At 40.7% G+C, this 27480-nt stretch overlaps 1 protein-coding gene across 1 annotated transcript in view; it reads left to right on the plus strand.

Moving 5' to 3' along the window:
• LOC132898574 (disintegrin and metalloproteinase domain-containing protein 12-like) overlaps positions 1 to 27480 on the plus strand; it is a 326512-nt gene that overhangs the window by 279941 nt on the left and 19091 nt on the right. The window contains exons 18-21 of the mRNA XM_060940283.1: positions 5092 to 5200; positions 11576 to 11711; positions 14294 to 14426; positions 24590 to 24859. Of these exons, the coding sequence (XP_060796266.1) occupies positions 5092 to 5200; positions 11576 to 11711; positions 14294 to 14426; positions 24590 to 24859 (648 nt within the window). The remainder of the gene's footprint in view (positions 1 to 5091; positions 5201 to 11575; positions 11712 to 14293; positions 14427 to 24589; positions 24860 to 27480) is intronic.

The raw sequence follows: 27480 nt of genomic DNA on the forward strand, positions 1-27480 counted from the left end.
GGGTTTTCTAATCATCCATTAGCCTTCTGAGGCAATGAGCAAACACATTGTACCATTAGAACACTGGAGTGAGAGTTGCTGGAAATGGGCCTCTATACACCTATGGAGATATTGCACCAAAAACCAGACATTTGCAGCTAGAATAGTCATTTACCACATTAGCAATGTATAGAGTGGATTTCTGATTAGTTTAAAGTGATCTTCATTGAAAAGAACAGTGCTTTTCTTTCAAAAATAAGGACATTTCAAAGTGACCCCAAACTTTTGAACGGTAGTGTAATTATAGCATAGCTAATCCTAGCAGTAACACTGGATTAGCCTTGTCTTTCCTCTTTCCTGGCGAACAAAGAAATGCTTGTGCGCATATGCAGCAGAAAACTTTCTCATTGGATATTCACATCAGCTTCGACGTGTGACGGCATGTTGTCTTGACAACCATGCAATATCATAAACCATGTTCAACGCTCGTCCTCCATGGGGTAGAGTGATGTAATACATGTAGGATAAGCGATATGCTAACAATATTGCATGCTATCAAACCAAATGAATGGAACCCGCTAGAAGGGAATAGAACACGTGTTTTCTATTCCAGCGAAAAGGTGTCCTGTATGTATAATAATCTTCCTTAATCATACAGTAAACTAATCTGAGTCAGCTCTACGGTGAACCTGTGACAGACTCACTGACCCATTCTTCACATTGCGCATATATATATATGGGTAGATGACAGATAGACCCCCAAAAAAGTTTTTTTTGTGAAACATCATTAATAAAGATAAAAATTACATATTTATGTAGTATGAGAACCGATCTTTCAAAAAATACAAGTGGTCACAATCTTAAGACAACTAATTACCTATTTTTTTACATTTGTAATTCAGTGCATGGCAAATATGTCCTTTGGTGTGACATGCAAAGAATACAGAAATATATACATATTTATTAATACAGAGACGGCTTGAGAGTTTTATGTTCATATTCACACCCTTGTTATGCATTTCTAAGTTTTTATTTCACATGAAATCACCATTAAAGGCATTTTTCCTACTTACAGATGGGACTGATGAGACTTTTCCTGGAAATGCTCAGATAACTTTCTTGTCAATTGTACAATTTTGTTGGAAACTGTACTAAATTTTCAGAGGTGACTATTTTGTGTCCCCACATACAATATATAATGTTTTATAAAGACATTGATAACATTAAACAAAATTATGCAGGTTTTAAAAATGTCACACCATAGGACATCCAAGTCACACTAAAGGACGGAGAGAAAAACAAATACAAGACTTGGAGAGATAATAGATTTTGAACTTGTTTATTTTAAAATCTGATCAGGTTTTCATTTTAATAAACAATAGGTGCTGTGTAGAACATGCTACTCCCACAGGCTGTTCTGGAGGATGTTCTGGTTCCACCCCTGGTTCTTCTGGAGGACATTCTGGTTCCACCACTGGCTCCACCAGTATGCTTTCAGGAGACTGTGGGGTGGTGTCCAGAATAGCATTCAATGCTTCTTCCCTGGCTCTGCATCTTTTTTTGGATTCCTTCCATATCTTTCGCAAATGTTCTTGCTTCCTTTTTGGTACTGATTTGATATCAAAGGCACACAGTTTTCCTTCGGGTGGCACGGTGGTGTAGTGGTTAGCGCTGTTGCCTCACAGCAAGAAGGTCTGGGTTCGAGCCCTGGGGCCGGCGAGGGCCTTTCTGTGCAGAGTTTGCATGTTCTCCCCGTGTCCGCGTGGGTTTCCTCCGGGTGCTCCGGTTTCCCCCACAGTCCAAAGACATGCAGGTTAGGTTAACTGGTGACTCTAAATTGAGCGTAGGTGTGAATGTGAGTGTGAATGGTTGTCTGTGTCTATGTGTCAGCCCTGTGATGACCTGGCAACTTGTCCAGGGTGTACCCCGCCTTTCGCCCGTAGTCAGCTGGGATAGGCTCCAGCTTGCCTGCGACCCTGTAGAACAGGATAAAGCGGCTAGAGATAATGAGATGAGATGAGACAGTTTTCCTTCAGCCTTCCTTTGTTGATATCTGTTTTAAAAGAAAGTAGAAAATAGATTTGTAAAATACGTACATTAATATTAATGTAACAGATAATAATCAGGAACTTGTGTTCAAACATGATATCCCTATTAATATCTCACATACACGGAGTGCAGAATTATTAGGCAAGTTGTATTTTTGAGGATTAGTTTTATTATTGAACAACAACTATGTTCTCAATCAAACAAAAAGACTCATAAATATCAAAGCTGAATATGTATGGAAGTTAGAGTGGGGTGTTTTTAGTTTTGGCCATTTTAGGAGAATATGTATGTGTTCAGGTAACTTTCACTGTGCAGAATTATTAGGCAACTTAATAAAAACCAAATATGTAGCCATTTCACTTATTTATTTTCACCAGGTACACTGATATGACAACTCCAGATTTGCAAATAAACATATCTGACATTCAAACACAAAACAAAAACAAATCAGTGACCAATATAGCCACCCTTCTTCATGAGGACACTCAAAAGCCTTCCATCCATAGATTCTGTCAATTTCTTTATCTGTTCACGACCAACATTGTGTGCAGCAGCAACCACGGCCTCCCAGACGCTGTTCAGAGAGGTGTACTGTTTTCCCTCTTTGTAGACCTCACGTTTTATAATGGACCACAGGTTCTCTATGGGGTTTAGGTCAGGTGAACAAGGGGGCCATGTCATTATTTTTTCACCTTTCAGACCTTTACTGGCTAGCCACGCAGTGGAGTATTTGGACGCATGAGATGGAGCATTATCCTGCATGAAAATCATGTTCTTCTTGAAAGATGCTGACTTTTTCCTATACCACTGCTTGAAGAAGGTTTCTTCCAGGAACTGGCAGTAGGTCTGGGAGTTGAGTTTGAGTCCATCCTCAACTCGAAAAGGTCCAACAAGCTCGTCTTTGATGATACCAGCCCATAGCAGTACTCCACCTCCACCTTGCTGGCGTCCGAGTCGGAGTGGAGCTCTGTGCCCATTACTGATCCAGCCACAGGCCCATCCATCTGGCCCATCAAGAGTCACTCTCATCTCATCAGACCACAGCACCTTAGAAAAATCAGTCTTAAGATATTTCTTGGCCCAGTCTTGACGTTTTATCTTGTGTGCCTTACTCAGTGGTGGTCGTTTTTCAGCCTTCCTTACCTTGGCCATGTCCCTCAGTATTGCACACCTTGTACTCTTTGACACTCCAGGAATGTTGCAACTCTGGAATATGGCAGAACTGGATGCTAATGGCTGCTTGTCAGCTTCACGCTTGATTTTCCGCAGATCATGTGCAGTTATTTTGCGCCTTTTTTTTCCCCACATGCTTCTTTCGACCCTGTTGACTATTTGCAATGAAACGCTTGATTGTTCGGTAATCACGTTTCAACATCACAATTTCAAGAGTGCTGCATCCGTCTGCAAGACATCTCACAATTTTATACTTTTCAAAGTCTGTCAGATCTCTCTTCTGACCCATTTTGCCAGAGGAAAAGAGGTTGCCTAATAATTATGCACACCTGATATAGCATGTTGATGTCATTAGACCACACCCCCTCTCATTACACAGATGCACAGCACCTGATATACTTAATTGGTAGTAGGCTTTCAAGCCTAAACAGCTTGGAGTGGGACAACATGCATTAAAAGGATGTTGTGGTCAAAATACTCACTTGCCTAATAATTCTGCACTCAGTGTATTTACAAAGGAAGGAATTCTAAAATGTATGTAAATCATGTGTTGTGCTGCAATAGTTTCCTTTACTTTCTCCGTCGCTCTGCAAGGATTGCCTCCCTTCTCTGTGGATCACTGTTGATTCGGTCTCTATACTTTCTCGTCCTTTCTCTCCCACTCATCTCGCCCTCAAATCTTACTGTTCTAAAAAAGGTCACAATTCATCAATATTGTTATGAAATCTCATCAATAAAGCTTTTAATTAAAGAACACTAGACAGTATCTGTAATCAACAGCAAATATCCATCATATATCCATAAAAACAATGCCTGTATGCCAATAGTCAATAAACAATGAAAAGAATAAATAAGATAAACTATAAATACAAAATTCAACTATAAATTAACTAAAATTACTTGTTTTCAAAGCACATTCTCAGAGATGCAGTCCTTTTGTGTGACACATTTGTCCTTTGGTGTGACGGTCCAATCTGTCACACCATAGGATATTTTCTGTCACACCAAAGGACATTTAGCATTTAGCTTCAGTTGAAACCCCTGTCATTGCTAGCTTAGTTCTCCATTAGCATTTAGTGAAATACATTTGCATATTTCTCCACAACAAGGTTAATAAAAACACAATTTTTTATCAAAAAATGTAATTTAAGGGTGTCACACCAAAGGACAACAAAACTTAACACTTTCACTGATGTGAAAACATTATTGAATATTTGATCAAGTCTAACAGAAAAACTTACCATGTGAACATGTCATGGGCTTCTTTGGGGTCTTCAGAAACATACATTTCAAGGCGGAGCTTCAACAAGATATAGTTGTCTATGAAATTGCCCGTGTAAAAATAGGAATTCGGTGTTACACCATAGGACATCGTTTTTAGTGACAACATTTCACAAATCCCTACATTTTTTGAAAAGTATGTATAGAAAAATGCATTAACACTTACTAAAATAGACACTTTCACAATTATGCCAGGGTTTTTATAGAAAGGCCTGACCTTCTTATTATTTAATTATTTAAGTTACTACCTGTTAAATTGAGCTTGGGACAGTCACACCATAGGACAATTTCAACGTTTCGCTCAATTTTTTAGTTTTTTATTTTAAGTATGGATTTCTTAAAGTTGCTTTGTTGTATTAAATAGATAGAAGTTTAACCATTTACAACATTTTAAATTTTGAAAGAATGAATTAAAATACATTTTAGATCGTTGGACAGCATAATTGCTATGTCACGTCAACAACCCATATATATATATATATAATGTGTGTGTGTATGTGTGTGTATATATATATATATATATATATATATATATATATATATATATATATATATATATATATGTGTGTGTGTGTGTGTGTGTGTGTGTGTGTTGTCTCACCTGTACAGGTGTGTAATAATAAAAAGAACTGTCACTGTGAAGCACACTGGGCTCCCCCTTTCTGTGATAAAGCTGGATTTGGAGGCAGTGTGGACAGCGGACCAGTGAGACAAGCAGGTACGTGTGCGCACGTGTGTGTGTGCGTGTGTGTTATACAGTAGAAACACTAAACGTGCTAGTCAAGGTGCCTCTCTAATGATTTTCTGTTGTGGTTTTCTGCAGAAATTTATCTTCCTACAATGCATTTTTGCATATTTGAAATGTTAATTTAAAAAAAAACAACACCAAACTCGTACTGTTGAAGTTAATAACATACAGGGGCCTGTAATTTCTTATCCATTACATGTGTACACTCTAGAAGAGCATATTTAAATAATATTGGCTGGCTTTTTTTGGTGGTCTATCAGATATATTCCATTCAGCTAGCATGATATTGAACGAGTCAAAGACAAGTAGCTGAATAGAATATATCTGATATACCATGAAAAAAGCCAGCCAATATTATTATTATTATTATTATTATTATTATTATTATTATACATACACATTCGATGGAACAATTATAGATTTTATCAAAAGTAAAAACAGGGCGGTAACTTACCAATATTGAATGCTGATTCTGATCGAATGTAATTCAATGTTCTGTCAGTCCAATGTACTGTACAAAGTCAAAGTTCTAACAATAAAAAATGGTACAAGTCCAACAAGCCTGAACAACAACCCAACTTATACACAAGCTATATCCTGGTAGACAGTTCAAGTTGAAAGTTACTTTTGGTCGTAGTTAATTGTTACATTGCAGTTGTTCAAAACAAAAGGGCTTTGCTGAGTGAAGTCCTCTTGTAAAAGTCTCCGTCACTTTTCCTCACCTCCAAGAAGAACTTTGACAATATTTCCACTATTGCTCTCTTTTCCAGTTTTTCGATGTCCGTTGGTATGTTTTTCTCTTGTAAATATGCGTGAAGAATATCCAGTGAAGTTTTGGTAGACTTTTGGGTGTTCAGCGCGTCTTTCTCTTTAAATCTGCCGCTTTCAGTGAAGCAAACCTCGCCGCCATGTTTGTTTACAAACTGTCACAGTCACTCGCTCGCATGGAAGTTTTACATCTCTGACGTGTCTCTCTTCCAGTTTTTCGATGTCCGTTGGTATGTTTTTCTCTTGTAAATATGCATGAAGAATATATAATGAAGTTTTGGTAGCTTTTCGAGTGTTCAGCGTGTCTTTAGTTTCAGTTTTCAGTTTATTTATTTAGTGCTTAATCCTAGCACTGGATTAGCCTCGTTTTCTCTCTTTCCCGACCGACAAAGAAATGATTTTGCACATGCTCAGCAGAAAAGTTGTGTCATTGGATCTTCGCATGACCTCTGATGTGTGGCATCGTGTTGTCTCGACAACGTGCAATATTATAACAATATTGCACACTCGTTCTCCATTGGGGAGAGCGGCTTAATACATGGAGGATAAGTGATATGATAAAAATATTGCACGCCATCAATAAACCCAGTAAAAGGAAATAGAATACATATGTTATTTACCAGTTGGGAGGTCCGTATGGTGAAATACCGTGACCGAGGTCTTGAAAGTACTGAGCGAGGCCCTCTGGGCCGAGGTCGGTATTTAAGGCCGAGGTCACGGTATTTCACCATACGGACCGACCTTAAGCTGGTAAATAATATATTTATTTCTTTCGTTTTCTGTTAGAATTTGGTAAAGAAATAAATATATTATTTACCAGCTTAAGGTCGGTCCGTATGGTGAAATACCGTGACCTCGGCCTTAAGTACCGACCTTGGCCCAGAGGGCCTCGCTCAGTACTTTCAAGACCTCGGTCATGGTATTTCACCATACGGACCGACCTTAAGCTGGTAAATAATATATTTATTTCTTTACCAAATTCTAACAGAAAACGAGAGCGCCCGAAAGGGAAACCCGAGGTGAGCCGCCATTTTGAATCCTCATTCACGGCTGTAATGCAAATTGCTTCCTCCTCGGTATACAAGTGCACTTCCATGGCAGGGAAAAAAAACTACATTTGGCCGCCTATGTAGTCCCCTATTTATACAAAATTGAGTCATTCGGGATTCAGCCATGTTTTTGCTCGGCGTTAGCAACAGTTACAGGTTTTTAGCTTTCTCCTGAAATGTTTTCTTTTATTTCTTCTTCCTCAGGGTAGTAAAACTCGCTTTCGCTGTGAACACTGTCGTTATCGCTGTCCATGATGTAAAATTAATGCTATTTTGAATCCTCATTCACGGCTGTAATGCAAATGGCTTCCTCCTCGGTACACAAGTGCACTTCCATGGCAGGGAAAAAAAACTACATTTGGCCGCCTATGTAGTCCCCTATTTATACAAAATTGAGTCATTCGGGATTCAGCCATGTTTTTGCTCGGCGTTAGCAACAGTTACAGGTTTTTAGCTTTCTCCTGAAATGTTTTCTTTTATTTCTTCTTCCTCAGGGTAGTAAAACTCGCTTTCGCTGTGAACACTGTCGTTATCGCTGTCCATGATGTAAAATTAATGCTATTTTGAATCCTCATTCACGGCTGTAATGCAAATGGCTTCCTCCTCGGTACACAAGTGCACTTCCATGGCAGGGAAAAAAAACTACATTTTGTCACCTATGTAGTCCCCTATTTATACAAAATTGAGTAATTCAGGATTCAGCCATATTTTTGCTCGCCGTTCGCAACAGTTACAGGTTTTTAGCTTTCTCCTGAAATGTTTTATTTTATTTCTTCTTCCTCAGGGTAGTAAAACTCGCTTTCACTCTGAACACTGTCGTTATCACTATCCATGCTGTAAAATTAATGCTATTTTGAATCCTCATTCACGGCTGTAATGCAAATTGCTTCCTCCTCAGTATACAAGTGCACTTCCATGGCAGGAAAAAAACTACATTTTGCCGCCTATGTAGTCCCCTATTTATACAAATAGGAGTCATTCAGGATTCAGCCATGTTTTTGCTTGGCGTTAGCAACAGTTACATGTTTTTAGCTTTCTCCTGAAATGTTTTATTTTATTTCTTCTTCCTCAGGGTAGTAAAACTCGCTTTCACTGTGAACACTGTCATTATCGCTGTCCATGATGTAAAATTAATGCTATTTTGAATCCTCATTCACGGCTGTAATGCAAATGGCTTCCTCCTTGGTACACAAGTGCACTTCCATGGCAGGAAAAAAAACTACATTTTGCCGCCTATGTAGTCCCCTATTTATACACATAGGAGTCATTCAGGATTCAGCCATGTTTTTGCTCGCCGTTCGCAACAGTTACAGGTTTTTAGCTTTCTCCTGCAATGTTTTCTTTTATTTCTTCTTCCTTAGGGTAGTAAAACTCGCTTTCGCTGTGAACACTGTTGTTATCGCTATCCATGATGTAAAATTAATGCTATTCTCCTGAGAAATGCGAAAATAAATGTTGACAAAAATTGCTACTATGCTTGTTGTTGTTTTTGTTGTTGTGAATGAGCGAGTTACCAGAGGTCCATAACCGGGGTCTGTACCGTAGAATACGGACCCACTCGCCAGCCAATCAGAGTGCAGGATTTGATGGAAACAGGACCGTGAAAAAAATAATTGTTTTTATTCCATGGAAAAAGTGGCCCGTATGTGTAATAATATCTGATAAACTGCCTAATACTGATAAAATAACTAGCTAATATTTTCAAAGAAAACTGTCTAGCTGACCGAGCTAATGATTCTATTAGTAGATAAATACTATATTCAGCTGGAGCACTTGTACAGCATCTGGTGATGAAATAACATCATTAACTATTGAGATGTCTGATATTTACTGTATATCTAAGGTATGTTGTATATTTGCATACATATACAGTACAGTGCTGTACAAAAGCCTCAGGTACATGTAACGAAATGCTGTTGAGCAAAAATGGCTTAAAAATAATGAAATGAAATGTTTCAACATTTTTAAAAAAAATACTATAAATTTTACAAGTCAGCCATAATAAATTAAACAAAGTTAATATTTGGTGTGAGACGACTCTTTGCTTAAATTTTTTTTTTTTTAAACCAGTGAGTTCAGTTTTATGCGGAAATGAGCTGTAGGTTTTACTGAGCGTCTTCCAGAACCAGCCACAGTTCTTCTGGACACTTTCGCTACGTTCACACTGCAAGGCTTAATGCTCAATTCCGATTTTTTTGTGAAATCCGATTTTTTTGTGAGGTCGTTCACATTAACAAATATATGCGACTTGTATGTGATCCTCAGTATGAACGAAAAGCGACCTAAAAGTGTTCCGCATGCGCACTGCAGGATACGACGACGTCACACGCAGTGAGCATGGCCAGTGTTTAGGGAAGTAAAACCGCCCGGTTGCGGTATGACTCATCCAATCTAGCTTGAATAGCTGCATCCCCCCAAATGGAAATCAGCTCCCTAACCTCTGCGTCCTTCCATTGAGAAGATTCAGAACCTTCACAGCCCGAAGCGTCCCTCGCATTGATGTCATGCGCAGGGACGCAGATACATTTTTTGAACTGGGGGGAACAAAAAACTGGGTGGGACAAAGCTGCCAGCAAACCAACCCCAACCCCGATATGCCTGTCAAACTTGTTGTGGGTTACCATAGCAACCAAGCTCGAGCTCGCAACCTGTGCAGTCTGCGCAGCTCAACCAACCGAATATCAGTCTTTGTTTTATGTGAGTTGTTGCAACTATGCATACACTGCTGTGCACCTCAATAAACCAAATGGTAATTAGTCTTTTGATTTTTCCGTGAGGTTTGCCTTATGCAAAGAAAGACAGCATAGACGTTTTTTTCCTCCCTATAAGTGGGGGGGACTGAACGAGGTGAATTTAAATCTGGGTGGGACGAGTCCCACCCTCTATCTGCGCCCGTGTTTATGCGCCATGTTGTTGTAACTTTTTTTGAGAGACCCGCCGCCTACTTCAGCGCAGAATAGTGACGTTTGTGGCTTGTTGATGACGTGTAAGTCGGATGAATGCGACCTGGCGGTTCAGACTGAAGTCGCATATGAAAAGAGCGGATAGGAATCGGAATTAGGACCACATATCCAAACGGCCTGGGTCGGATTTGAAAAAATCGGATCTGTGTCGTTCATATTGTCAATAAAAGATCGGATACAGGTCACATATGGGCGAAAAGATCGGATTTGAGTCACTTCAGCCTGCAGTGTGAATGTAGCCTTTGACTGTCACACTCGCTTCTTCATTTTGCACCAAAACCCAGCAGTCTTCATTATGTTTTCTTTTTTAATCTGAAAAGTGCTCTCTTATGGAATATGCTGCTCAGATGCAATTTTTTTTTCTGTAACATTTAATTTTGTGCTGGAAAACGAATGAACATTTGGAACTCTAAAATGTTTTTGTAATGTTTTGAGTCGATAATGTAGAAGTCATAAAAGTTTGTATGAAAAAAAAAAACACGGGGTGCCTAAAGGCCAATTTATGCTGACAACCCAGTCCTCGCAGATAGCATCGCAGACAGTGTCTGCGTAGCCCCCCCACCTTCGCAGACGCTCTGCGCACACCTCCCAAAAATTGTGACCACCGCAGAAGCCTCGCAGACAGCGTCGCAGACAAGAGGGCTCTGATTGGTCCACTCTACATTCACTGTACACGCACTTCCGCTTTCCTACTTTCCCGGTTTGGTTTGTTTTCACGACCGCCATTTTTAAAAACACGAGCGAAGATGGAACAGCACGAAGAGCGGTTGATCGAGGAAGTACAGTACATACATCTATACAACTCCAGTTCTAGTCATTATAAGTAACCGGAGGATAAACACTCTACTAACCACACCCACCAACTACTCCTAGCGATTTCGCGACTTCGCGCCCCCTTGCGTTGTGGCGGTGAATAACATCGTGCACGCCTATTACTCCCCGCTCAACGATAAATTACAACTGTCTGCGAAAAGCTATCTGCGAAAGCCTTGTCGCAAGAGCATGCAGAGGCCTTCAGACTTTTGCACAGCACTGTACGCTGTGCAGACGTCTATATACCAAGAAATGCTGTAGCACAAATATCCCTTCAAAAATAATCAAATTCAATGTTTCTATAGTATATAAGAATTTTTATAAAGAGCAGTAAACAAAGTCAGTATTTGGTCTGAAAAGTCTTTGTTTAAAAAAAAAAAAGTCTTACATTTTAAAGAAAATTAGCTGGTCAGCTTTACTGAGCATCTTGAAGGGAAAAACATTATGTATGGTTTTTGTCTGGAAAATGTTCTGTAATGTAATATGTCGCTTTTCTTTACTGACATGCAAACACTTTTTTTCATTTTTCGGGAACGTTTCATTTTTTATTGGAAGAGAGATGTTTGGAAAATTGAAATGTTTTTGTACTGACTCAGTAATGAACATAAAAGGAACATCTGTAATAAAATTTGTGCTAAAAAAAAAAAAACGGGGCACCTAACGCTTTCACACAGTACTGGATGTGTTGTGTATGGACTAAGTGTGTGTGTGTGTGTGTGTGTTCTGATCAGTTGTGTATTCCCTGTATATAGATGGTGAGAGTATAAAGGTGGGAATCGTGGTAGCATTCCTGTGTTTGCTCTGCGTGGTCGTGATCGTCTGTGTGAAGAGGAAGACTCTGGTCAGCCTCTTCATCAATAACAAGAAAAACAACATTGAGAAGCTAAGGTAAAAAAAAAAAGTTCATGTTTTTTCATGTGTGTATAAAAATCAATATAAATGAACGTGACCCTTTACTTTGCATTATATTGATTGATTACTCGTAACTGATAATATTAAATAAGTTAATTAAATATTAAAAGTAGACGGCCTTTCGATTTCATAAAACCAGTGAAATTTAGTTCCTTCTGAAATTCGGTCATTGTGATGCATGTTTATTTCTGTAATATCTAAAAACAATCAGGTTATTCTGTTCTGCGGCTGGGAAGTTATTTAATTTGAAGGGATTAAAGCAAATAATGTGCATGAAATCGCTCGCTTCGCGCAGTCAAGCAGACAGAGGAAGTCCGTGTGTGTTGCGCATGCGCAGGTTTACCTTTGAGCGTGCACTGACAGGTCCATCATTCTGTCGCTAAACGAACAGCTGATCACACCGAGGTGCTCGCTGACCGCCGATATTTATTAGTTTGGTCCTCTGTTTCCTTTCTTTCGTATATAACATAACGTCTTTTCTTCTCGCTTTCCGTGACTGTAGTCGTTTCATTTCTTTCATGTTTCATTCGCACACTCGCGTCCTCCATTTTTCTCTCCTGTTTCAAATTTGTATCCCATAATGCCTTGCGGGAACGGGGAAAGCCCAGCACGTGATGCATGACGTAGTATCTTGAATTGGGTCATGGTGAAGCAGGAAAAAATAGCAGAGAATTTAGGGCCACATGGCTCTAAATTCATTAATTGTTCTATTTTTAAAAAAACCTAATAAAATTGGAAGTCCGTGATTCAAATTCAGTAGCTTTCGGTCTACTCAACAAAAATAATTGGGTGTCGGGGAAAATTCTTTTTATGACCTACAGTTGAAAAATCTGAAAGGCAGTACAGCTTTATAAATTAGTCACAGATTTCAAAAATCAAACTTTCATTTTCAGAGAAAAATGAATTTTCTTTTTCAATGTCAGATGGACTTCCTGTGGTAGTGACGTATGCGATGATGTCAGATAGTGGTCGCTTGGAGCAACTCAGCTGTTTATATTCGCTGTTTACATCGTAGTTTTGCGAGTTTTACAAGTATTTTTACAGAATTTATCAGTTTTTAAATAAGTATGCCTCCTTGTGTAGCATATAAAAAGAAAACACAAGCTGGAACTCTTTTCTTCTCGCTTTCCGTGACTGTAGTCGTTTCATTTCTTTCACGTTTCATTCACACACTCACGTCCTCCATTTTTCTCTCCTGTTTCAAATTTGTATCCCACAATGCCTTGCGCGAACCGGGAAAGCCCACCACGTCATGCATGACGTAGTATCTTGAATTGGGTCATGGTGAAGCAGGAAAAAATAGCAGAGAATTTAGAGCCACGTGGTCTTAAAGTCATTAATTGTTCTATTTTTAAAAATAATAATAGGGTCAACTAAACAAAATAACTGGCTGTCGGGGAAAATTCTTTTTATGATCTACACTTAAAAAATCTGAAAGGCAGTCTAGCTTTAAGCAATGCAAATTAACAATTAATAAACAAATAATGAGCCATTGCATCCTCTGTTAAACAGTATTTTAATGTATTATTACATAATGGTTTGTACACGTTATGAGTTTACTTCGGGTGGCACGGTGGTGTAGTGGTTAGCACTGTCGCCTCACAGCAAGAAGGTCCGAGTTCGAGCCCCGTGGCCGGCGAGGGCCTTTCTGTGCGGAGTTTGCATGTTCTCCCTAGCCTGGGAAATCCCATGCTGCTTTGCACAATCGTTCCGATCTGAAAAGACAGCATGGAAACTATGGTCTAAAGGCTCGCCTGAGTTAGGGAGCCAATCAGAGAGTGGGGAGGGGTGGAAAGACGGTGACGCGTACTACTCGACAAACGGAAGCTTGTAGTTTATTTGGGACTGTTTACGGATCACATTTAACATGGCGGCGAGCGATACGAACCAAACTTTCGATCAAGCTTTGTCTTGCACAAACGGCAGTAATCGTTCGGTGCCATTGTTTTCCTATTTTTGTTTTGCCTTCTCTTTCTCTTTCCTTCTCTTCTTCGCCTCTTCGTCGCTCTAACTACGTCACCGGGTACAACTGCCATGATTGGCCATGGGCTACGTATACGCCAAATGATAGACATTCGCAACGTCCAATAAACGGCCGTTGACAATCGTAAACCACACCTCCCCTACGAGAAATTCAATAGGCGGATTCCAGACCATATTTCACTTGTGATATGGTCTGGTGTTAACCAGACTATGTTCTCCCCGTGTCCGCGTGGGCTTCCTCCGGGTGCTCCGGTTTCCCCCACAGTCCAAAGACATGCAGGTTAGGTTAACTGGTGACTCTAAATTGACCGTAGGTGTGAATGTGAGTGTGAATGGTTGTCTGTGTCTTTGTGTCAGCCCTGTGATGACCTGGCGACTTGTCCAGGGTGTACCCCGCCTTTCACCCGTAGTCAGCTGGGATAGGCTCCAGCTTGCCTGCGACCCTGTAGAACAGGATGAAGCGGCTAGAGATAATGAGATGAGATAAAAATCTAGCATGACTGCTGTTCAGGAAATCACTGCGTCTGTGTAATAAAACTTAATTTAATAATTTTGTTTTCTGTTTGCTGTTTCAGGTCAGTGGGACCAAACAGGCTGATCGTTCAAGGACACACACTCTCAGCCCCTGAGACACAAACACACACCACATGCAGAGCATCACTTCATTGTCAAGCACCAGCCATACCACAAAGCAGCAGCATATATAAGGTGTGTATCTGTTTCTGTGTGTGTGTGTGTGTGTGTGTGTGTGTGTGTGTGTGTGTTATGGTAATCAAAATGCCTAACACTCTTTGAGTACTATTCAAAGTTTATCAAAACACACATTTCTTCAACCTTTTGTCTCACTGATATTTGTGTTGGTCAACGTCGACACAGGACTGCTCACTTTACAGTGGTGCTTGAAAGTTTGTGAACCCTTTAGAATTTTCTATATTTCTGCATAAATATGACCTCAAACATCATCAGATTTTCACACAAGTCCTAAAAGTAGATAAAGAGAACCCAGTTAAACAAATGAGACCAAAATATTATACTTGGTCATTTATTTATTGAGGAAAATGATCCAATATTACATATCTGTGAGTAGCGAAAGTATGTGAACCTTTGCTTTCAGTATCTGGTGTGACCCCCTTGTGCAGCAATAACTGCAACTAAACGTTTGCGGTAACTGTTGATCAGTCCTGCACACTGGCTTGGAGGAATTTTAGCCCGTTCCTCCGTACAGAACAGCTTCAACTCTGGGATGTTGGTGGGTTTCCTCACATGAACTGCTCGCTTCAGGTCCTTCCACAACACTTCGATTGGATTAAGGTCAGGACTTTGACTTGGCCATTCCAAAACATTCACTTTATTCTTCTTTAACCATTCTTTGGTAGAACGACTTGTGTGCTTAGGGTCGTTGTCTTGCTGCATGACCCACCTTCTCTTGAGATTCAGTTTGTGGACAGATGTCCTGACATTTTCCTTTAGAATTTGCTGGTATAATTCAGAATTCATTGTTCCATCAATGATGGCAAGCCGTCCTGGCCCAGATGCAGTAAAGCAGGCCCAAACCATGATACTACCACCACCATGTTTCACAGATGGGATAAGGTTCTTATGCTGGAATGCAGTGTTTTCCTTTCCCCAAACATAACGCTTCTCATTTAAACCAAAAAGTTCTATTTTGGTCTCATCCGTCCACAAAACATTTTTCCAATAGCCTTCTGGCTTGTCCACGTGATCTTTAGCAAACTGCAGACGAGCAGCAATGTTCTTTTTGGAGAGCAGTGGCTTTCTCCTTGCAACCCTGCCATGCACACCATTGTTGTTCAGTGTTCTCCTGATGGTGGACTCATGAACATTAACATTAGCCAATGTGAGAGAGGCCTTCAGTTGCTTAGAAGTTACACTGGGGTCCTTTGTGAACTTGCCAACTATTACATGCCTTGCTCTTGGAGTGATCTTTGTTGGTCGACCACTCCTGGGGAGGGTAACAATGGTCTTGAATTTCCTCCATTTGTACACAATCTGTCTGACTGTGGACTGGTGGAGTCCAAACTCTTTAGAGATGGTTTTGTAACCTTTTCCAGCCTGATGAACATCAACAACGCTTTTTCTGAGGTCCTCAGAAATCTCCTTTGTTCATGCCATGATACACTTCCACAAACATGTGTTGTGAAGATCAGACTTTGATAAATCCCTGCTTTTTACATAAAACAGGGTGCCCACTCACACCTGATTGTCATCCCATTGATTGAAAACACCTGACTCTAATTTCACCTTCAAATTAACTGCTAATCCTAGAGGTTCACATACTTTTGCCACTCATAGATATGTAATATTGGATCATTTTCCTCAATAAATAAATGACCAAGTATAATGTTTTTTGTCTCATTTATTTAACTGGGTTCTCTTTATCTACTTTTAGGACTTGTGTGAAAATCTGATGATGTTTTAGGTCATATTTGTGCAGAAATATAGAAAATTCTAAAGGGTTCACAAACTTTCAAGCACCACTGTATAGCTCATACTCAAACATTTTCTTGGAGTAAACGAATATATCGAGGATATTACATGGTTGTGTGAAGTGATGAAGTTTATCTTCGAGTGGTGAATGTATATATCCTGAGTGAGCAACACGAACAAGTGAAATATTTTTCAACACGAGAAGATAAACTTCATATCATCGCACCACCTTGTAACGTTCTTTATATTATATGGACACATCCACACAAAAAAAATCTTAATCAAAAGAATTTTAATTTTGAACCAGTTCACCATTTTGACAAGTCAGCGAGAAAACACTGGGAGTGACGTCATCAGAGTGAAATATCGGTGATTATTATCCATACAGGACACTTTTTTTGATGGAATAAAAACACGTGTTGTATTCCCTTCTAGCGGGTTTCATTCATTTGGTTTGACAGCATGCAGTATTGTTAGCATATCGCTTATCTTGCATGTATTACGTCACTTTACCCAATGGAGAATGAGCGTTGAATATGGTTTACAGTATTGCATGGTTGTCAAGACATGACGTCACACATCAGAGACGTAAAACTTCCACGCTAGTGAGCGACTGGGACAATTTGTAAACAAACATGGCCGCCAGGTTTGCTTCATTAAATCCGGAAGATTTTGAGAGAATTTTGAAAGAGAAAGACGCACTGAATACCTGAAAGGAATGTATAATAATAATAATAATAATAATAATAATAATAATAATAATATTTGCTGGCTTTTTTTGTGGTATATCAAATATATTCCATTCAGTTACTCGTCTTCGACTCGTTCAATATCATGCTAGCTGAATGGAATATATCTGATATACCACTCAACACCAGCCAGTATTATTTAAATACGTCACTCAGATCCACGATGTACTTCGTACAGTATATTAAAAAAATGCGAGTTTTTCAACACAAGACGATAAACTTCATATCTTCAAGCCAACATGTGATTTTCTTTTTATTATATCGACACATTCACAAACAAAAAGTACCTAAATTTATCAAAACAATTCATAGATTTCATCGTGAGTGACATATAGACATTTATGTCATGGTTTTGGATCTCCGTGTCCCGGATGGAGTTCGTATGAAAAATACCAGTGGTGGGTGTATTTCCCAGTAAAACACTCATGTCCATATCATATAAATACATTTTTTTTCGCGGCCCGGTTTCCATCAAATCGTGCACTCTGATTGGCTCGCGAGCGGTCTGGAATCCTACAATCCGGACCCCGATTACGGACCTTTGGCAACTCGCTTGTTCACAACAACAACAAACATAGTAGCAATTTTTTGACAAGATTTATTTTTGCATTTCGCAGTATAATAGCATTAATTTTACAGCATGGATAGCGATAACGACAGTGTTCACAGCGAAAGCGAGTTTTACTACCCTGAGGAAGAAGAAATAAAAGAAAACGTTTCAGGAGAAAGCCAAAAACCTGTAACTGTTGCTAACGCCGTGCAAAACCATGGCTAAATCCTGAACGACTCAATTTTGTATAAATAGAGGACTACATATAGGCGGCAAAATGTAGGGTTTTTTTCCTGCCATGGAAGTGCACTTGTATACCGAGGAGGAACCCATTTGCATTACAGCCGTGAATGAGGATTCAAAATGCCGGCTCGCCTTGCCTTTGTTTTCCCTTTCGGGCTCTCTCATTTTCTGTTAGAATTTGGTAAAGAAAAAATTAATATATTATTTACCAGCTTAACGTCGGTCCGTATCATAAAATACCGTGACCTCGGCCTTGAAAATACTGACCTCGGCCCAGAGGCCTCGCTCAGTATTTTTTATATATATATATATATATATATATATATATATATATATATATATATATATGAAATATTAACTTAATAAGAAAGTAAGAAAATAAACTTTTCTTTAATGAGCCTACTGTCTAGAGAAGCACTCAGTCTATGGGGCAGGTGAGGAAGAGCTCCACCATTTCTATCAGCAGTTTACGTAGCAAACATTAATCTTCATAAAGTCCTCAATCACAACTCATTCATACATTTTTAAAGGTGACATATTATGAGAAATTTACTTTTTAAGTGCTTGTGCACATACATTTGGGTATCTGAAGTGTCTACCAGCGCACAAACTCTGAAATAAAACAACCCAGAAGGCAACTGGACTTGCTTGAAATTCTTGAAGACATTTCACCTCTCATCCGAAAGGCTTCTTCAGTTCTGTCTGACTAGTGGGGAGTTCCAGGTATTTATGCTCTAGTGGGCCAAAAGCAACCCTAAGGAGAGTCGTTGGGGTCACCTGGGTTATTGATACTCTCAGGCTACGTTTACACTAGACCTTATCTGTCTCGTTTTCTTCGCGGATGCACTGTCCGTTTACATTAACCCCCCTGAAAAAGCGGGGAAACGGGAATCCGCCAGCGTCCACGTATTCAATCTAGATCGTATCAGCTCCGGTGCTGTGTAAACATTGAGAATACGCGAATACGCTGTGCTGAGCTCTAGCTGGCGTCTCATTGGACAACGTCACTGTGACATCCACCTTCCTGATTCGCTGGCGTTGGTCATGTGACGCGACTGCTGAAAAACGGCGCAGACTTCCGCCTTGTATCACCTTTCATTAAAGAGTATAAAAGTATGAAAATACTGCAAATACTGATGCAAATACTGCCCATTGTGTAGTTATGATTGTCTTTAGGCTTGCCATCCTTCCACTTGCAAGTAATAAGTGATATGCGCTGGGATCTCACACACAGCGGCTCAGTCCCGAATCGTGGCTTGTTCACTTCACTCGCGCGCTCTGTGAGCTGCGCAGGGCCGGAGTGCGCACCCTCCAGAGGGCACTCGCTGTTCAGGGCGGAGTGATTTGGAGCGCAGGATGCCTGCGGAGCCGAGCGTATCCGCGTATTGGTGTTGCTGTGTGCACGGCTAACGGTTTTAGTGTAAACGCGAATCGTTTTAAGAACGTTAATCTGATGATCCGCTGATTCGACGTAATGTAAACGTAGCCTCAGTCATCCTGTAGCTGTTAGGGTTACTGGGGTCCGGGTGTGAACGGTGTTAGCATCCTAGAGAGAGTCGTTAGGGTGATCTGTGGGTTGTTGGCTCTCTCTGCCATCATCTGAGTCATTGAAGTCAGCTGAGTCTTGGTGTGGATGTGTATTCAGTTTTCTGGGAAGTGTACAAAGGGCTCCATTGTACGTGGCTGATAAGTGGTGTCTCAGACCACCTCCTCTGAAGAAGAAAGAAGAAGAAGAAAAAGAAACCTTTATTTGTCACATGCACACTTCAAGCACAGTGAGATTCATCCTCTGCATCTAACTCATCTGAAGCAGTGAACACACACACACACACACACACACACACACACACACACACACACACACACCCAGAGCAGTGGGCAGCCATACTATAGCGCCCAGGGAGCACTTAGTGGTTGGGTACCTTGCTCAAGGGCACTTCAGCCCACGGCTGCCCCATGTCAACCTAACTGCATGTCTTTGAACTGTGGGGGAAACCAGAGCATCCAGAGGAAACCCACGCAGACATGGGGAGAACATGCAGACTCCACACAGAAAGGCCCCCCGTTGGACACTGGGCTCAAACCCAGAACCTTCTTGCAGTGAGGCAACAGTGCTAACCATTACACCACCATGGCATGATGGTCACTCCAGGTCGACGAAGATGGATTCTTTTACTCCTCTTTCAAACCACCAGTCTTCTCTGGCTAGAATGTGTACATTGCAGTCCTGAAACGAGTGTCCTTTGTTATTGAGATGAAGATAGACTTCAGAGTCCTGGCCTGAGGAACTGGCTCTCCTGTGTTGAGCCATGCACCTGTGAAGTGGTTGTTTTGTTTTCCCCAATGTACATGTCCATGTATTCATCACTGCATTGAATTGCATGCACTACATTGTCCTGTTTGTGTCTGGGTATTCTGTCCTGAGGGTGGATCAATTTTTGCCTCAGAGTGTTACTGGGTCTGAAGTGTACAGGTTTATAGAAGATTCTCCTGAGTTTCTCAGATAGTCCAGAAATGTAGGGAATGACAATGTTCTTGCATTTGTTGCCATTTTCTTCCCTGTCTGTTATGTTTCTTTTCCTGGTCTTGACGAAAGCCCAGTTGGGATACCCGCACTTCTGAAGTGCTTCCTTGATGTGTTTTTGCTCCTTCTCTTTTCCGTCTACTGTTGTAGGAATGTTCTGAGCGCTGTGATGTAAGGTCCTAATGACCCCCAATTTGTGTTCCAGTGGGTGGTCAAAGTCAAACAGTAGGTGTGTGTGGGTTTCCAGTAGACCTCGATGCTAAGGCTTCTGTCTTGTTCGATGTACACGTCGCAGTCCAAAAAGGCTAGGTTGTTTCCACTGATGTCCTCCTGAGTGAACTTGATATTGATGTTCCTACTCATCAGACAGAACTGAAGAAGCCTTTCAGATGAGAGGTGAAACATCTTCAAAGATTTCAAGCAAGTCCAGTTGCCTTCTTTAGCACCTATGAATTACGATGACCTGGATGACTGAGAACCTTCACAAACAACTCAGCTAGTTTCTTTTGTTCTGCTCATTTCAGAAAACATCTGCTTCAACAAGCCGTTCAGATTTAGCTCCTCTTTCTATGTCACAAGGGGAGATCAGGAGAATGATGCCATCCCCTCATCCGAGTATCTCGACTCATGGCTTGAGAACTGCCTTTGTGAATGAATATTCATGAGGAAAGTGTTACCTATTTCGAGAGTGGGAGAGGGGGTGGAGTGAGCAGGGGCTCATTATCATTTAAAGGAACAGACCGTTCCTCAAATTAGCCAATTTGAACAGGGCTGTTTAGGCAGGGTGAGTAGGGAGCTGTGGTACTTTATCCTTGTGGTATTTTGAACAAAGCATGTCACAGAGATTTTAGTAAACAAGAACTGAAGGCAAAATGTTTATTATCAAAATTCTATTTCTCATTTTATTAAATATAGGAATGCACTTTTGATCGCTATTTTGTCGCTGCTATAGCAAGTTATGAGTGTTTGAAATATGCTCTGTAATATATCAGTCCATATGTCAAAGCAATGGCCGTAAACGAGATTCGTTGAGACCTGTGCGAGACATCGTAGGACGGAAGTAAAACGTTCAGCGGAAATCAAAGCGACCGACATCTGCCAATGTTCCCTGTGTCCAAAATCGCTCACTTGTTCACTACTCCCTATATAGGGAATTACTATATAGAGGACTATATAGTGAGCTCATTGGTAAAATGAAAAAACTCTTTTGGACACTAGTCTGTCGCGCTGGTATTTACGTCATTACTGTCTCACAATTAAAACGTGCCAGATCAGTCGGCTGGTGGGTTTTCAAAATAATAAATACATGCATGTGTTTTTGTGATAAATCCATATTATACTGAGCGTATTTCCCACACTAATCAATACTTCGTGCATCTTTCAGTTTTTTAAAAAAATCAAGGCTGAATACTTTCTTTCTTTGCCACTGCCTTTTATTAAATCAAATTTGAGACTCTTACTTTGATTTCTTTCAGCGTGACCGCAATGCATGATGGGATATATTGCTTTCGTTAGTGATCATCGCTGTACACTACTTTTCGTGATGCACTGTGGGATACTTTGCATGCACTATATAGGGTGTAAATAATCCTCACTAAGGTTTCGGACAGCACTACAAAATGGCGTCCTCACTATATAGTGCCCTATATAGTGAGTAGGGAGCGATTTCAGACTCAGGGGTTGTCAAAAGACGCACGCCCTCTTTTGAATGCTGACGTAATCAAGCCGTAAGTTTTGTTTGTTTTGATAGCAATCAGGAAAGTTTGAAAAAAGTAGGCAGTAATCGTCATTTAAACTCGTTTTTGTGCAATACTTCGTTTGGAAAACAGTTTTCAAAATGGCGGCACTGACATCTGGCTGGCACTTTACGTTTCGAAGTCTCGCACAAGTCTCGTGAAGATCGCGCGGATAAGCGACGCCTGCCGTGGACCAAACGAACTAAATTCAACATGGATAAAAAACGAATAGGCCGATAAGTATAATATTTAATTGGGATTAGTTGCCGATATGAGTCACGATATAAGGTTACTAAAACCGAAAACGTCATTGAATAACACATTAATTAAGAAATAAAGCAAATTTTAAAATGACTTCAGTTCTCCTTTAAGTGCTCAGGGAACTGTAGAAAAGGGGTATAATATGTCACCTTTAAACTCTGTTTATAAGGTGATGTTATTCTGATTTGCTCGCATCTAGTGGTCACAAATGGGAACTGCAGCGAGCGCTAGTAGGGCTCCACTGGGGCAGGAATCATTCTACCTCAAGCTTTTCACTGAAGGAGGCGCTGCGGACAAGGTAGTTAATGGAAAGGTTGCCAGATTGGGCTAATTTACAAATGCTCTGTGGCCGTCAAGGTCTCGTTTTATAGCAAATAATTGGAATTTAATCTAATACATTAAAGTAAGAGTGCAGAGACTGTGTCTATGATGCACAGAACCTTTTGTATTGTAGGATATATTGCAAAGATTGGGAAAGGGGATTAGTTAATGGAGTAGTTAATGTACATATATCATACTCTGAGAAAGGCTGAGAAAAAGAAGAAAATGTACCCCTTCACCAATGCCAATTTGGCATTTTGGGCTGGTTTTACATTTTTATGCAACTTTGCGGCATTGAATTGTTGCTAAAACATTGATGCTCTGGTTAATGACGCATATCACCCCGAACACAGCTAAACAAAGGGACGAGCTGCCAGACCGTATGCTGAATGATGAAAGATTTGACATTGTTGACTCTCAGCTATCTAAAGATTACTCTACTCTATAGCATGAGTCAAGTTTGACTATCCACTTGATTTTATTTTGGGTGACTTCATATCGTGATTAATGTCGTCCTGTCTCAGCAAATCCTTTCTCACAAGCCGCTGCTGTTCGTGCTATTTCTGAACCTTGTTTTTTGTGCAAGTTTGCATGTTTGTTTGTTTCTGAGGGATGGTTTTCTGTCAAAGAGCTCACACAATCAAGCTAAACATGCATGCACACACACACACACACACACACACACACACACACACACACACATGCAGAGCCAAACATCCCTCTCTAATACTCCTTGTCTCTTTTGAATGTCAATGACACAGTGCACTGCAGCTTTCAGACAACATTCTGCATAAAAGCCAGACAGTGGACAAACAATGTCAAAAAGCTGTCCAGTTTCATTTCAGTCATGTTCTGTGTGCCAGACCTTTGATACATGGCATAATATATTCATGCATGTGCACGCGCGTGCACACACACAGAGAGTGGTACAGCGATATACTAAAAAAAATAAAAAAATCAGTCAATTTTGTTTGAGTGAGTCTGAGCTTGTTATAAATAATGATGGATCTGCATCAGTGGCCTTTTGGGAACATGAACGTAGTGTGTGATTAGTGAGTGTGTGGATGCGTGAACACTCGGGGTACAAACAGCAAAAAATACTTTCAAATGAACTCCTGCAGGTCTGCTTTGAATTATAGTGTCAGTAGCAGCACTGGCCAAATCCAGCTGCCTGTTCAACTTGTTAAAATAATTAAGTGGAGATGTGACGTGTGCACGTGTGTGTCTGTGTGTGCGTGTGTGTTTATATACTACTGAGGACCAAATGTCCCAACAAGGATAGTAAAATCTGGCAATTCCGACATTGCAGGGACACTTGGATGATTCCCACAAGGAAATTGTTGTTAATATAAATAAAAATAATAATAAAAGAGCCAAAGAGTTTCCTTTTCTTTACTAAGGTTAGGCTTAGGAGCAAGCACAGCATTAATTAATTGTATTAATAATTATGTCAATGGTAGGTCCTCACAAGGATAGTGAAACAAACATAACGTGTGTGTGTGTGTGTGTGTGTGTGTGTGTGTGTGTGTGTGTGTGTGTGTGTGTGTGTGTAAGTTGGCCTATGTGCAGGCTCAGACAGTAGACCTTTACTGGAGTTGTGTTTTTTGCATCAGCAGTTGCTGTACAGCTGGTTCTGATTGTGTGTGTGTGTGTGTGTGTGTGTGTGTGTGTGTGTGTGTGTGTGTGTGTGTGTGTGTGTGTTGGTAAGAACAGAGGATGTAGGTCTGTTTGATGTCAGCCAAGTGCATATGAGGTCATACTTCAGATAGATGTCACACAACAGGCGCACACACACACGCACACACACACACCTTTCATATGATTTTAATAAATGTTGTTTTAAATTTTATTTTAAATATGTATTTATTAATATACCTCTCTCTCTATCTTTCTCTCTCTGTCTCTCTCTTGCTCTCTGTCTCTTGCCCTCTCTCGGTCTCTGTCTCTCTCGTTCTCTCTGTCTGTCTCTCTCTCTCATTCTCTGTCTTGCTCTCTCTTTCTTTCTCTCTCTCTCTCTCTCTCTCTCTTCCTCTCCACAGGCCCAGTGTTCTCTCCCGGTGTTGAACTCTGTTGTCAGTTCTCACACCCTCCGTGCTCTGCCCCAGTGTCCTCCACTCCACCTGAGCCCATTGTTACCACTGCCCTTTGCCCCACCCACCCACCGTGCACCTCCACCTCCCCTCCCACACATCCCTTCACCCCGGCACAGAGCCCCTCCAGCGCTGCGCACACACTCCCACCTCCACACTCCAGCACGACAAGCCTCCATCCTCACCTTAAGCTGCCAGAACCCCTGCAAGATGGCCATGGTGAGTGCACAAAATACACCATTACGCGTAAAAAACAAAACACTAAACGATTCATCAGGTTAAAGGTGCAATCACTGAACAGATTTTGTGATATCTGGTGAATATTTCCTCACATTCCAGCAATAAAATATCAGATAAGAGGAGACGCTCTGCTCTCTGTAGTACTCCAGGCTCAGACCAATCATCTTTCATGAACATCCAACCAATCAGGAACAGGCAGCGTTTCTGGATCCTTGTCAATCATGATGTCTTTCAGTTCAGAAAGCTCAACCTTGTATGCTGTTTTCTGCTTACCTTCAAAGTCAGAAGTCGGAGCTGGGAATGATATCACATCCGAATTGACCACATTCCAGTACAAGTCGGAAAATCTCGCCAGATTAGCCACAATACCAGTTCTAGCCATAGGTTCTGGTTAGTTGGATGGTATTGTGTGTATGACAGATTTAATGAGAAACAAATAAGCCAAACATGCTAATCAACCATATATTACTTCAACTTTCACTCTGTTGATGCACTGAGCAGCCATCTTGGATTTTGAGTTCAGGGTTGGTGAGGTTCTTCCAACTTTCCACAGTGGAAATCCAACTTCAAGAGGTGTTCCAGTTGAAATTTCTACTCCCCGCCTCAAATGGAATGCACACTAGCATTGACTACTTTCACATTACCCACAATGCTTTGCGCCTTGGCGGGTAACCAAAATATAAACAAACTAAAATAGCACGGTGTCGCACACTGACCGTAATCTTTCGAATTTAAATCTCCCTAAAACCTTCAAAGACGTGTCAAAACTAACGAAACCAAAGCTTAAAGAAATCTGCAAAGCCTTTTCTGTGGACTTTGAGAAATCAGTCTGTAAAAAAGCGCTTGTAAATATCGCATCGAACGCTTTGAACATCTCTGCTTCGGGTGACAGTGAGTCAGCAGCCGCTTTCGTCTGTCACCACGGGTGTTCCGACAATTACCGACCTGCAGAAGGTAAAAGATCGGCAGAAGAGCTGAGAAAGATCGACACTGATCATAGAAGAATCCACAGCGAAATGGTTTTTGCTGGGTGCTGGTTACGACGAGAAAGCCGTAAGAAAATACAAAACGCTTCGTGCACGGGAACACAAGCAAGGAATTCACTCCGTCGAGTCAGTACTGTAAACACAGCAGAGCTGTCAGATTTATTTTTTAAGTTGATTTTGATTTCCTTCACTCTGATTTTCCTCGAGCTCGTACGCTACCAGATTACAACAATCTTTGGGCTGTTAGAGGAAGCTGTTAGGACGACAGGGTCAAATACTACATTCGATCTCCCTACAGAAACACTAAAAGGGGAAGGACATATAAGCTTACTGACACTGCATCGTTTGAGCTGTGTTTTGGGATTTGATCCTTCAATAAAGACGTCCTTTTCGGTTCTTTGACTCGTCCTTGTTTTTCAGTTTTCGCACTTTTCATGACTAAACACACAGACAGAGGGGTTGTCGGCTTCGTGACTTGGATCATCAGACTTTACTCCACCACTGAAGTGTCTACAACCCCGATTCCAAAAAAGTTGGGACAAAATACAAATTGTAAATAAAAACGGAATACAGTAATTTACAAATCTCAAAAACTGATATTGTATTCACAATAGAACATAGACAACATATCAAATGTCGAAAGTGAGACATTTTGAAATTTCATGCCAAATATTGGCTCATTTGAAATTTCATGACAGCAACACATCTCAAAAAAGTTGGGACAGGGGCAATAAGAGGCTGGAAAAGTTAAAGGTACAAAAAAGGAACAGCTGGAGGACCAAATTGCAACTCATTAGGTCAGTTGGCAATAGGTCATTAACATGACTGGGTATAAAAAGAGCATCTTGGAGTGGCAGCGGCTCTCAGAAGTAAAGATGGGAAGAGGATCACCAATCCCCCTAATTCTGCGCCGACAAATAGTGGAGCAATATCAGAAAGGAGTTCGACAGTGTAAAATTGCAAAGAGTTTGAACATATCATCATCTACAGTGCATAATATCATCAAAAGATTCAGAGAATCTGGAAGAATCTCTGTGCGTAAGGGTCAAGGCCGGAAAACCATACTGGGTGCCCGTGATCTTCGGGCCCTTAGACGGCACTGCATCACATACAGGCATGCTTCTGTATTGGAAATCACAAAATGGGCTCAGGAATATTTCCAGAGAACATTATCTGTGAACACAATTCACCGTGCCATCTGCCGTTGCCAGCTAAAACTCTATAGTTCAAAGAAGAAGCCGTATCTAAACACGATCCAGAAGCGCAGACGTCTTCTCTGGGCCAAGGCTCATTTAAAATGGACTGTGGCAAAGTGGAAAACTGTTCTGTGGTCAGATGAATCAAAATTTGAAGTTCTTTATGGAAATCAGGGACGCCGTGTCATTCGGACTAAAGAGGAGAAGGACGACCCGAGTTGTTATCAGCGCTCAGTTCAGAAGCCTGCATCTCTGATGGTATGGGGTTGCATTAGTGCGTGTGGCATGGGCAGCTTATACATCTGGAAAGACACCATCAATGCTGAAAGGTATATCCAGGTTCTAGAGCAACATATGCTCCCATCCAGACGACGTTTCTTTCAGGGAAGACCTTGCATTTTCCAACATGACAATGCCA

Source organism: Neoarius graeffei, chromosome 14, assembly GCF_027579695.1.
Source record: "Neoarius graeffei isolate fNeoGra1 chromosome 14, fNeoGra1.pri, whole genome shotgun sequence".
In the NCBI taxonomy this organism is placed as follows: domain Eukaryota; kingdom Metazoa; phylum Chordata; class Actinopteri; order Siluriformes; family Ariidae; genus Neoarius; species Neoarius graeffei.